This window comes from Neoarius graeffei, chromosome 16 (assembly GCF_027579695.1).
Source record: "Neoarius graeffei isolate fNeoGra1 chromosome 16, fNeoGra1.pri, whole genome shotgun sequence".
NCBI classification, from domain to species: domain Eukaryota; kingdom Metazoa; phylum Chordata; class Actinopteri; order Siluriformes; family Ariidae; genus Neoarius; species Neoarius graeffei.
Genome location: NC_083584.1, coordinates 18,067,144 through 18,078,487, shown reverse-complemented (window position 1 = coordinate 18,078,487; position 11,344 = coordinate 18,067,144). Strand labels below are relative to the sequence as shown.

The window sequence follows — 11,344 nt, the reverse complement described above, 5'->3', positions numbered from 1 at the left end:
TGTGACACTGTCTCGAGTACATATGACAAAGTTGAATTGAATCATGATGTCGAGGTTTGCCAACAAACAGCCATTTAAACACTTAATGTAGGTACAGCATATTTACTTTTATACATTATTATTAGCTATATTTAGCAAGTTCTTTTAGTTGTTAGGCGTTCTGAAAACTATAGTTGAATTTGTGCAGTAATAATAACTTTATATTTAATAAAACAATGTGGCGTTGTGAAAAAGGAGGAAAATTTTAATCATACCTCCTTTTTCTTTTGACAATCCACACAAAAGCTTATCATCTTGGCTAATTCCCATCAGTGTTTGTTATTTTTATAAAGACTAATGAACATACTGTGATGATTCAGAAAAATGTATTTCAACAATCAAATCACAGTAGTATAGTCCCAATGGCCAGCCCTAATTCTGAGTCCTTTACTGCAGAGCTACTGACTGCTCCCCATTATCACTTTTTTGCAGATAAAGATTTTAAGTAAATTAAATGTAAACATATAGAAAAAGTGTATGCACGCAAGTGAAAAACATGCGTGGATGAAAACCAAGTAGAATTATCTGTATCTTGAAGATATCTGACAAAAACAAACAAACAAAAACAAACAAACAAACAAAACACTCTTATATAATCAGGATGTGGTTGAGCAGATAACCAGTGTGATACCTTCATCGGGTTCCTCCCCGACAGCCTGTCTGTAATACTCTGCCTCGTCTTCAGACTCCTCAGCCTCACGCTGGTCCTCCTGCACTCCAGGATCCTCCACTTCACTGTCATCAGAAGCAGCCCCTTCCTGCCGCCATTTCCTCTTCATGCCTTCCAGACTCTTTTTCCTGCACACACGTGCGTGCGCACGTTAGAAAATATCACCAAAACCCAAACAGAAACGAGCTGTACTGTGGGTCAGATGATTAACGATTCTTTGATCATTTGAAATGAATGAATCGGTTAATACACATCTCTCCAGATTACACTGGCGCACACTAAATCAACAGAGGGAACAAATAACTCAGAAGCCTGGCTGCACTTACAGAGGTCTCAAAAGTAGCCGGTCGTTGTTGGCAAATCGCCATCTGCAGTAGGATTTGCTGCTGTCTATTTTTCTCCGAGTAACAAAAAATATTTTTGTTGACATATCTGTACAAACCTGAGCAGTGTGCAATGCGAAACCAAGTTTTATTCAACTAAATAACGGCCAGATACTAACGTCTGTAGGAAACGGAGGCAGCCGTTATGCTGTAACGAAGATGTAATCTGATTGGCTGACAAGGTGTGCTGTGATTGAGCTGCGTTACCACATGATTAGAAATGGCGACTAAGAAGCAGAGCAGCATGTTAGATGCCTGGTTTTCAAAAAAACTTCGAACCATGGGTAAGTCTAATTTTAGCCATCACTATGATCACAGAGTGAAATACCTGCCGTGGATTTAAGGGGGTATGCACCCCCCCAAAAAAAACAAACAAGCCAAAAAAAAAAAAAACCTTTTGTTTTTTTTAGTATTGCAGACACTGAGATATGCCCGCCGTTTTTATTTAATTAATTTTTTTTTTAAAATAAACAAAAATCATTATGTGGGATTGAGCTGAAGAGTTTAATGGTATAAATTTATATTTAATAGTAGGTCCGATAGGTTTTTTCGCTCGTGACACGAATGCAGTGAAAAGCAAGCTGGGCAAGTCCTGTTGGATTTTAAACAGGGCGCGGAAACTTTGTGCATCGACATAACAGTGTGGGAAATAAGGCCGGACCGGCAGACATTGACTGGTAATTTTTGCATTTGACCGTCTGTACTTCAAAAGCGTCGGACCAGATGACCCATGAAAAATGGTAAACATATGGGGCTAATCTACTTCTAATTTTCTTCCAAATGTTACACTACGCGAATACATTATGTCGAAACATGGCCTGTGATTGGCCGATCGCAGACGCTCTCGATGACGAGTCGCCTCTCATCAGCAAGTAGAAGTGCATTCTGGCACGACACCACGCGACACTTATCAGCTGGGTAGGTTTACGACTAACGTTAAAAGAAAAGAGACTACTACAGCTTTTGGACCCTGACTGTTCCCCCCTTCATATCGTATTTTAACCCTCCGGGGTCGAGAGCTTCTCCGGTGAAGCTTGGCAGGTGTAGAATGAGTAGGTCACGGATTTAGATAAATATATTCATGAGTTTTTATCATACAAGCATGATAAACATATTGACAGAAACTTTGTGTTCCTATGTGCCCACTGCCAAATAATATATTTTTTAAATTCCCTACTGCGGCAGCGGGGGTGTGGTCAAGCATTGGTCTGTGACCGGAGGGCGGAGTCAGGGAAGGTAAGTGGCAGAATCACTGCACCTGATGTCAATTAACCTGTGTTTGCGTGTCTTCCCGAGGTGACCGCGCCCTTTATAAGGAGAGCGTGAGCAGAGGAAGGGGGCTCTCTCCCCAACCAGACAAATGATGTGTGTGCACGTGCGCGTGTCTGTGGTATTGGGAGATTGCAAAGGCTGAAAATAAAGTTTTGAAAATTCAGTTCTGGCCTGCCATACTTCTGTGCTCCACCCACCCACTCAAAGTCTTACACCTACATTAGATGAAACAAAACTTATCCCCTTCCTCAGTCACACCGGAGTTGGAGCACTGACTGTTCCCACTTACACATTGACTGTTCACATGGTCACACCATGATGATCATGTTCACTCTTTCGGTTTCGACTGGTTTCTCTTTCAAGGTGTTTTCCTCTCTTTTCCAAGTTCTAGTGCAGCAGATTTTAGTCTGAATGCCAAATGATATCACCATGTCTAGTTCTGAGTCATTTTAAAAGTCTCTTGCAATCTCGGACTCAAAATTTTAATTCTATTATGTAAGAATTGTATTGTTAATTGCTAAATTTCTTATAGACTTATTATAAACATAGTATAAAAATAGTCATTGTTGACAATGTTTGATGAGTGTTATTATAGTACTGTACCTGTGTATGAGTCCCAGTAAGTTGTAACCAACTGGAACATCCTTGTCCCGTTCATACTTTTTTCTAGACATGGAACTGACCTGTGTGTACTAGACTACTGTTTTCTTGGGTAGAACTTTAAGCATGCTTTTCTTGAATCTTCTGTCATTTTCTCGTAAATTATATTCAATTTGTAGTGTAATCAGCAACTAACGTTGAGTGTAATTTGGCCTTTGAGGATGACAGAAATGTGCCTGGAAATAGTTGAGAAGCCATCTCCAGGCATCTAAAGCCCTTCAGCTTCAGGGGGCCTAAAGCCAGTATCTCACTGGGCTGCGACAACTTGCGACCAATTGCGAACGTCATTCACGAGAGAGTTTCAAAAGTGTCTTGAAACATTCGCGGGGCTTCTCAATTTCCTCGCATGAGTCGCAAAGTGTTGCTCTTTCGTCGCTGAAATTTTGAACATGTTCAAAAAATTCATGCGACAAAATTTCTCTCAAAATAGCCGCAAATGCGTCGCGAGCCCTTCTCAAGTTAGTTTCCGTGAGGCTTCCTTTACTTCCCTGCCTGCCAAGGGAAAGCCGGGCTGCGACAGCCTGCGACTAGTTGGAGACATAATTGCGGTAAAATATGCGAATATCAATTCAGTGTGATTCCAAGTGAAAATTATTGCTAATTCGCATATTTTATTGCAATTGTTCTGTCTCCAACTAGTCGCGGGCTGTCGCAGCCCAGTGAGATACTACCCTAAGGCACATTGTTCTGAGCCTTTGGCCAGTCATTCAGACAGACTGAAATTTGGACAGACAGACAACATTTCAGACTTGTCTGTCCTGTAACAGTCTGCTTAAACTTCCCCAGTGAGCTCAGACTGCAGTTGCTAAAACATTGACAATTTACTGATAAGAGGTGTTTTGTGGTCAGTGTACTACACTGTAGCACATCATGTGGTAATGCATTATATGATAGAACTTTCATAAATATTACCGTATCTCAGTTGTAATCATGTTCTACGCATATACCGTATAACCTCTAATGAACGCCCCTGGGGGCGTTACATTTTTCAAAAGGGTTTTTAAAAAAAAAAAAAGTTGATCGAATTTTTCAAACCCTAACATAACTGCCCTACTAATTTTCCGTAACTTTCATACGTTTTCTTGGTGAAAAGTCATCGAATTAAGTGTTTTTAAAAATTGATTTTTTTTTATTATTTGGGGCGCTTACCAGAGTGTATACGGTAATGCAGGTGTTCATTTGGCGAGGAAACAGCCCAGATATAGCTCGCATGTCAGCTGGCTTGACACCTTTGATCTTTTCGCCGACCACTGTTACGTCACTCACTTTGCATAAAGCTCCCTTTTTGCAGAAGTCACGCGCCTCCCAGATAATTTGATCTAATCATTCTGTTTCTAATCGTAAAGATGGACACACGTGTTGAAAAACACAGATCCTACACTGCGAGTTTTAAGCTAAAAATCGTAAAAACGGCAGAGGAGAAAGGAAAGCACTTTGCTTCTAAACTCTACAAGATCGATCGTAAACGAGTCCGTGAATGGTGCCAACAAAAATGCAAAATTGAAACTTTGGACTTGGATAGAAAACCTGGGGTATGTAAAACTGTTCAGACTGTTAGGTTTTTTTAATTTTGAATTATTTTTTTTCCGAAATATGGGGGAGGGGCGTTCATTAGAGGTTATACGGTATCTGCAGCTCTGTTATCATTTTCAATGACTAATAAAATGGTTTTGAAAAGTTGCTAATTTTAAAACTGGTAATTTTCTTTCAGAGATTTTATTTACAACACGTCTGACAACTCAAAACGCATCTCTGGACATTTAAAAGCTGCAGAGTTTCCAGGGGACTCTGGCAGGCCCCCCCGGACCCCTGGCATTACTGGGTTGTCACCCCACCCTCCCATTTTCCTGGATCCGCCCCTGAATACGTCTGTGCATGGGTCCATGTATAAATGCTGGTCAGCTAAATATTAAATTAAACAAAAACAAACAAGCAATCACTATCCCATTGTTGTATACGGCCTGTTTTGGGTCAAACCCACCCTCGGCACATTGACACTGTTTACAATTTGACTTGCGACGGAATGCAACATATCCTTACAGGGGAGGTCACATACTGAGACTTGACATCTGTCATGCAGTTAATGTTAACGGTAATCATTAAAATTAGAAAAACACACACAGTTGATGTATTTGTTTTCGTACAGTTGCTGTTGCAAGAACCGTCACTCGTTGTCAGATGAATATAGATTCACTTATTATATAGTGCAATGCCAAATGAAAATACTGTGATGAATTCATATATTCTTTCAAAATATCTGAAAAATCTTTTGAACTCTGAACCACCTTAAAGTGTACGTAATGCTTTTTTGTAATGCTTTAAAATGAATAAATCATTAGTAACAACCAAAATTAATAAAGCAGGGGGAAAAATAATTTATTTCATCATCAAGCACAAAACTATCGATAAATCACCGGCGTCCGGATCCTGGAAGAAGGCAGCCTCACCTCAGGGCTAATCTCGCAGGATGTCACGTTATCTGGGTCATTTTGGTGCATCTGACTCCGTGCTTGTTTACACACCGAGATTGGATATTGTTGTAGGAATCTTACAAAAATAACTATGTGAAAGCGCTGCACTGTGTCTGGATATTCAAAACCATATACAACAGGACATTCGGTTCACGAATTTCTGAGAAGTGACACTAATCTAAAGCGACAGTGGGTGAGGTTTGTGCAAACAAAGCGGGCAGATTTCGTGTCGCCTACTAATGATAAATCTGATTCACCACCACCACCAGAACAACCACATGGGAATTACTGGAGCAAAAAAAGAAACCTATTTATTTAAGAAGTGACATTTGGACAGTTCACTGATTTCCCTATTATCTCTCTCTCTCTCTCTCACATGATTATGAGCAACATTTACACGCTCACGACATCCAATCTCATCATATCATTAATTATTAACTGAAACGTGTTAAATGCTCTCTGATTGCAATATTGCAAAACTCAATGTTTTTAGTTTTATTCAGGAAAACATGATGAAAGGTGGGCGGCACGGTGGTGTAGTGGTTAGTGCTGTCGCCTCACAGCAAGAAGGTCCTGGGTTCGAGCCCCGGGGCCGGCGAGGGCCTTTCTGTGTGGAGTTTGCATGTTCTCCCCGTGTCCGCGTGGGTTTCCTCCGGGTGCTCCGGTTTCCCCCACAGTCCAAAGACATGCAGGTTAGGTTAACTGGTGACTCTAAATTGACCGTAGGTGTGAATGGTTGTCTGTGTCTATGTGTCAGCCCTGTGATGACCTGGCGACTTGTCCAGGGTGTACCCCGCCTTTCGCCCGTAGTCAGCTGGGATAGGCTCCAGCTTGCCTGCGACCCTGTAGAAGGATAAAGCGGCTAGAGATAATGAGATGAGATGAGATGATGAAAGGTAACCACAGCATTCTGCACATCTCTCTATGTATCCATCTCTCCATCTCGCTCATGCTACAGAGGAAGACTGTCATGAACTGGCAGTTTCTGGTCTTGGGGGCTCAAAAAGATAACCATTTACTCTGGAATATCCTTGATAATCTTCTGCCCCTTCATCCGCCATATAAGAAGCCAAATCACCATCAGAATTCTCTCCAAAACGTGATTCCATATTGAGACTGGTCTAACCACTGCTGTGCACGGGAACGAAAAGACCGAAAGAAATTTGGACCCAATTCATCTGACGTGAGTAGGCTTGTGCAAAGAAAGGGAGGAGATATTAAAAAAAAAAAACCTAAATTAAGTTCAGTACCTGATATCACTACAGACATTGTTATAGAAGCTTTAGGATTAGATCAATACTCAGATTGCTCAGAAATTGAATAAGGAATCAAAAAGAAATTTGACTATACAAAACATTTTTGATGTTTACAAAATCAAGTAACGGTTACTTGATTTTGTAAACATCAAAAATATATAAAAATTTCTGTATTGTCAAATTTCTTTGATTCATTACTATATGGCAGTTCTATTCAATTTTTAGTATTGATTACCATCACTTCAGACTCTATTTTGCTGTTTACAATAAATTGGAAACTCCTCCCCAAATGCCTTGAAACGGTCTCGGATAACCCCAGCTTTCCATTTTTCTCACCTATGGTTCATGGTGAAGGGCTTCAGCCTTTTTAATTGTACCCTCCTATTCTCTGCCTCGTACCCTTTTATTCCGCTAAACTTTGAGACCACTGCATTTAGATGATCAAGGTAATACAAGTAATTGAACAAAATATCTACCAACTACTACTACTACTACTACTAATCTCTAGAAATACTTTTGAATGCAATGATTGCAGCTTTCCCTTCACAGCCTCATTACATATGAAATAATAAGACAGTCAATGATGGCGTAGCTCACTCTGGCCCCGTCTAATCCAGAAGGAACGATCTAAAGTGGGCCACCTTGCGCAATAAATGTTACAAGCTATATACAAGCTACACATGCACAGTAGATGCTATATACACCTGAGGAATACCTTCCGATTTGCCTGAAAGAATCCAAAATGGCAAGGAATTAACTGAGAAGAAGCGATTCTTGTTGAACTGCTCGTTAAGGCTTAGTCCATAACTTCATTAAAGGAGAACTGAAGGCAAATTTTTTTAATCATCAAAATTCTCTCATTTTATTAAATATCGAAATGCATTTCTGATCGCCATTTTGTCACTGCTATAGCAAGTTGAGTGTTTGAAATATGCTCTGTAATATACATCAGTTCATATGTCGAAGCAATGGCCGTAAACGAGATTCGTTGAGACCTGTGCGAGACATCGTCGGATGGAAGTAAAACATACAGCGGAAATCAAAGCGACCGACATCTGCCAACGTTCCGTGTCCGAAATCACTCACTCGTTCACTGCTCCCTATATAGGGAATTACTATATAGAGGACTATTATAGTGAGCTCATTGGTAAAATGAAAAAACGCTTTCGGACACTACTCCGTCGTGCTGGTATTTATGTCATTACTGTCGTGCAATTAAAATGTCCCAGATCATGCCGATAAATACATGCATGTGTTTTTGTGATAAATCCATATTATACTGACCGCATTTCCCACATTAATCAATACAAAGTACCTGCATCTTTCAGGTTTTTTTTTTAAATCAAGGCTGAATACTTTCTTCTTTGCTGCTGCCTTTTATTAAATCAAACTTGAGACCGATTTCTTTCAGCGCGACCACAATGCATGATGGGATATATTGCTTTGGTTAGTGACCATCACTGAACACTATTTTTTGTGATGCATTGTGGGATACTTTGAGTGCACTATATAGGGTGTAAATAATCCTCAGTAAGGTTTTGAACAGCACGGTTTCGGAAACAGGGACGGGTTGTCAAAAGACGTGCGTGCCCTCTTTCGAATGCTGACGTAATCAAGCCGGAAGTTTTGTTTGTTTTGATAGCAATCAGGAAAGTTTGAAAAAAAGTAGGCAGTAATCGTCATTTAAACTTGTTTTTGTGCGATATTTCGTTTGGAAAACAGTTTTCAAAATGGCGTCACTGACACCTGGCTGACACTTCACGTTTCGAAGTCTCGCACAAGTCTCGTGAAGATCGCGCGGATAAGCGACGCCTGCCATGGACCAAACAAACTAAATTCGACAATGGTTAAAAACCGAATAGGCCGATAAGTATAATATTTAATTGCAATTAGTTGCCAATACGAGTCGCGATACAAGGTTACTAAAACGGAAAACGTAACTGAATAACACGTTAATTAAGAAATAAAGCAAGTTTAAAAATGACTTCAGTTCTCTTTTAATAATTGTAATGAAGCAAATCTGGGTAGAAGTTATATGCACCCAAGGTCCCTCTACCTTCATGCCAGAAAGAATCAAAATCGGTGAAGGACTGAGGAAGAAGCAGCGATTTGTGTGGAAACTGCTTGGTAAGGCTTAATTATGCCATATCTTCATTATTAATTGCAATTATGCAAATTTGGGTAGAAGCTATATGTACCCCAGGCAGACCTACCTTCCTGCCAAAAAGAATAAAAATCAGAGAAGAACTGAAAGAGAAGCAGCCGTTTCGTGAAATGTGGACGATGCCGGACAGACAACACGATGGCATAAACTCATCACCTGTCTGGTGGATGAGCTAATAATAACAAAATTTCTACTAAGCTAATAATGAATAGTCGAATATAGGAAAGCCAGCAATCTTTTGCTATACCTACTTTAAACATCTGGCAACCCAGAATATTCAAAAAGCAATAATAATGGCATTAAATTTAAGCCAATGAAGAGCATCCACAATAATAAAGTACCAGTAGAATCCCAGAGACACTCATAGACACTTACTGATACAGGGGTGATAGCGTTCCGGCGCCGCGCTGGATTTCCGGCGTACCGTGGCTGGGGGGAAAAAAAAAAAAAAAAATCTAGTTCGCCCATTGTCCTGTGTCATTCTGAGATGCGCAGATAGACAGTAAAGGGAATTCGGAATTCCCTTTACTGTCTATCTGCGCATCTCAGAATGACACAGGACAATGGGCGAACTATATTTTTTTTTTCCCCCAGCCACGGTACGCCGGAAATCCGGCGCGGCGCCGGAACGCTATCACCCCTGCTGATAATTATCGTGGCATCAGCTTAACGTGTGTCATCACAAAAGTCATGAACAGGAGGATACTGAACCGAATCAGGGACAAGCTAGATATACATCTAAGACCAAACCAAAATGGATTTAGACAGACAATGTCGATCCACACTATCAGATTTTGGCGCTGCGTCGGATTATGGAGGAAACAAAGAACAACAATCTCTCGGCTGTGATGTGCTTTATAGATTTCAAAAAAGCATTTGACAGTATACACAGAGGGAAAACGATGAAAATCCTTCAAGCCTACAGCATCCCAACGCGCCTTCTAAACGTGATTCAGGAAATGTACACTAATACTAGAGCAAGAGTACTTTCTCCAGATGGAATAACAGAAGAATTTGAAATAAAAGCTGGAGTGCTACAGGGAGACACCCTTGCACCATACCTTTTTGTTATCGTCTTAGATTTCGCCCTGCGACAAGCTATTGATTACCATAGTGAAGATCTGGGTTTTATCATCACACCCAGACGCTCCAGTAGACACCATGCAATTACCTTAACGGATCTTGACTTTGCGGACGACATCTGTCTACTCTCCAACACACTAGAGGAAGCACAAAAACTACTGCTAACTGTAGAGTCAGAATGTAACAAAGTTGGTCTACACCTAAATGCCAAAAAGACTGAAGTAATAACAACGAACATCCCCCGGCCAACCCTTCCTCTTAAGACGAGAGAGGGACAACAACTTAAGGAAGTGGATGACTTCAAATATCTTGGGGCATGGGTAAAATCTTCTGAGCAAGACATAAAAGTTGGAAAAGCACTAGCACGGAATGCAATGAACAAGATGAAAACAGTGTGGACCTCCAATCTCTCCAGAGATTTAAAGCTTTCCTTCTTTAAAGCAACAGTTGAGACAGTTCTCCTTTATGGTTCGGAATGTTGGACTTTGACAAAACATCTCGAGAAATCCTTGGATGGAACATATACCAGAATGTTGCGTACAGTGCTCAATGTAAATTGGCATGATCAAATACCTAATGCCATTCTATATGGTGATCTGCCACGTCTAAGCAATGTAATTGCTAGTAGAAGAATGGGCGTGGCAGGTCACTGCCAACGGCATGAAGAGCTTGTTACGAGCAAAGTCCTCCTGTGGGAACCCACCCATGGGAGGAGAAACCAAGGGCGGCCCATTAAAATGTTTATTGACATCCTTAAATCTGATGCCGGGGTTGCCACCCTGAATAAGCTTGCCACGTTAATGATGGAAAAATGTGACTGGCATGGGAGACAGGAGGCTCGCCTGAGGGCAGCCTAAGTAAGTAAGAGACACTCATCCATACTTTTTTTTTGTTTTTAAAAATACTGATTCTAATGCATGTTACCGCAGTCACATTGAGACGCACAGCGTAATGGGAGAGTTATACTGGACGGTAGGGCTGTAACGATACACCCAACTCACGATTCGATTCGTATCGCGATTTTTGACCCACGATTCGATACGCCCACGATTTTTTTTAAAATGTTTTTTTAAAGTAGTAAATTTGACTTAACATTTACTTACTTACATTAACTATTTAATAACAAATAATTCAGACCACTGCAGAGAATGAGTAATATGTATGCAAAAATGAACAAATGTACATCCAAAGATTGTTTTATTTCTCAAAATAATACTGTTGAGCCGGAAGCTCTATTTTTTTCGGTTCTGAAAAAGTCATTTTTCCAAATCGTGTAAATCCGTTAAGATTTTTTTTTGGGGGGGGTGGCTCTCTCACTGTCTCACTCTCATAGGGCCAATGATTTT

The 11,344-nt window shown here is 40.5% G+C and overlaps 1 protein-coding gene across 1 annotated transcript in view; it reads right to left on the bottom strand.

Moving 5' to 3' along the window:
- Nucleotides 1-11,344, bottom strand: part of ppan (peter pan homolog) — a 67,874-nt gene that overhangs the window by 27,455 nt on the left and 29,075 nt on the right. The window contains exon 11 of the mRNA XM_060942237.1: nt 671-837. Within this exon, the coding sequence (XP_060798220.1) occupies nt 671-837 (167 nt within the window). The remainder of the gene's footprint in view (nt 1-670; nt 838-11,344) is intronic.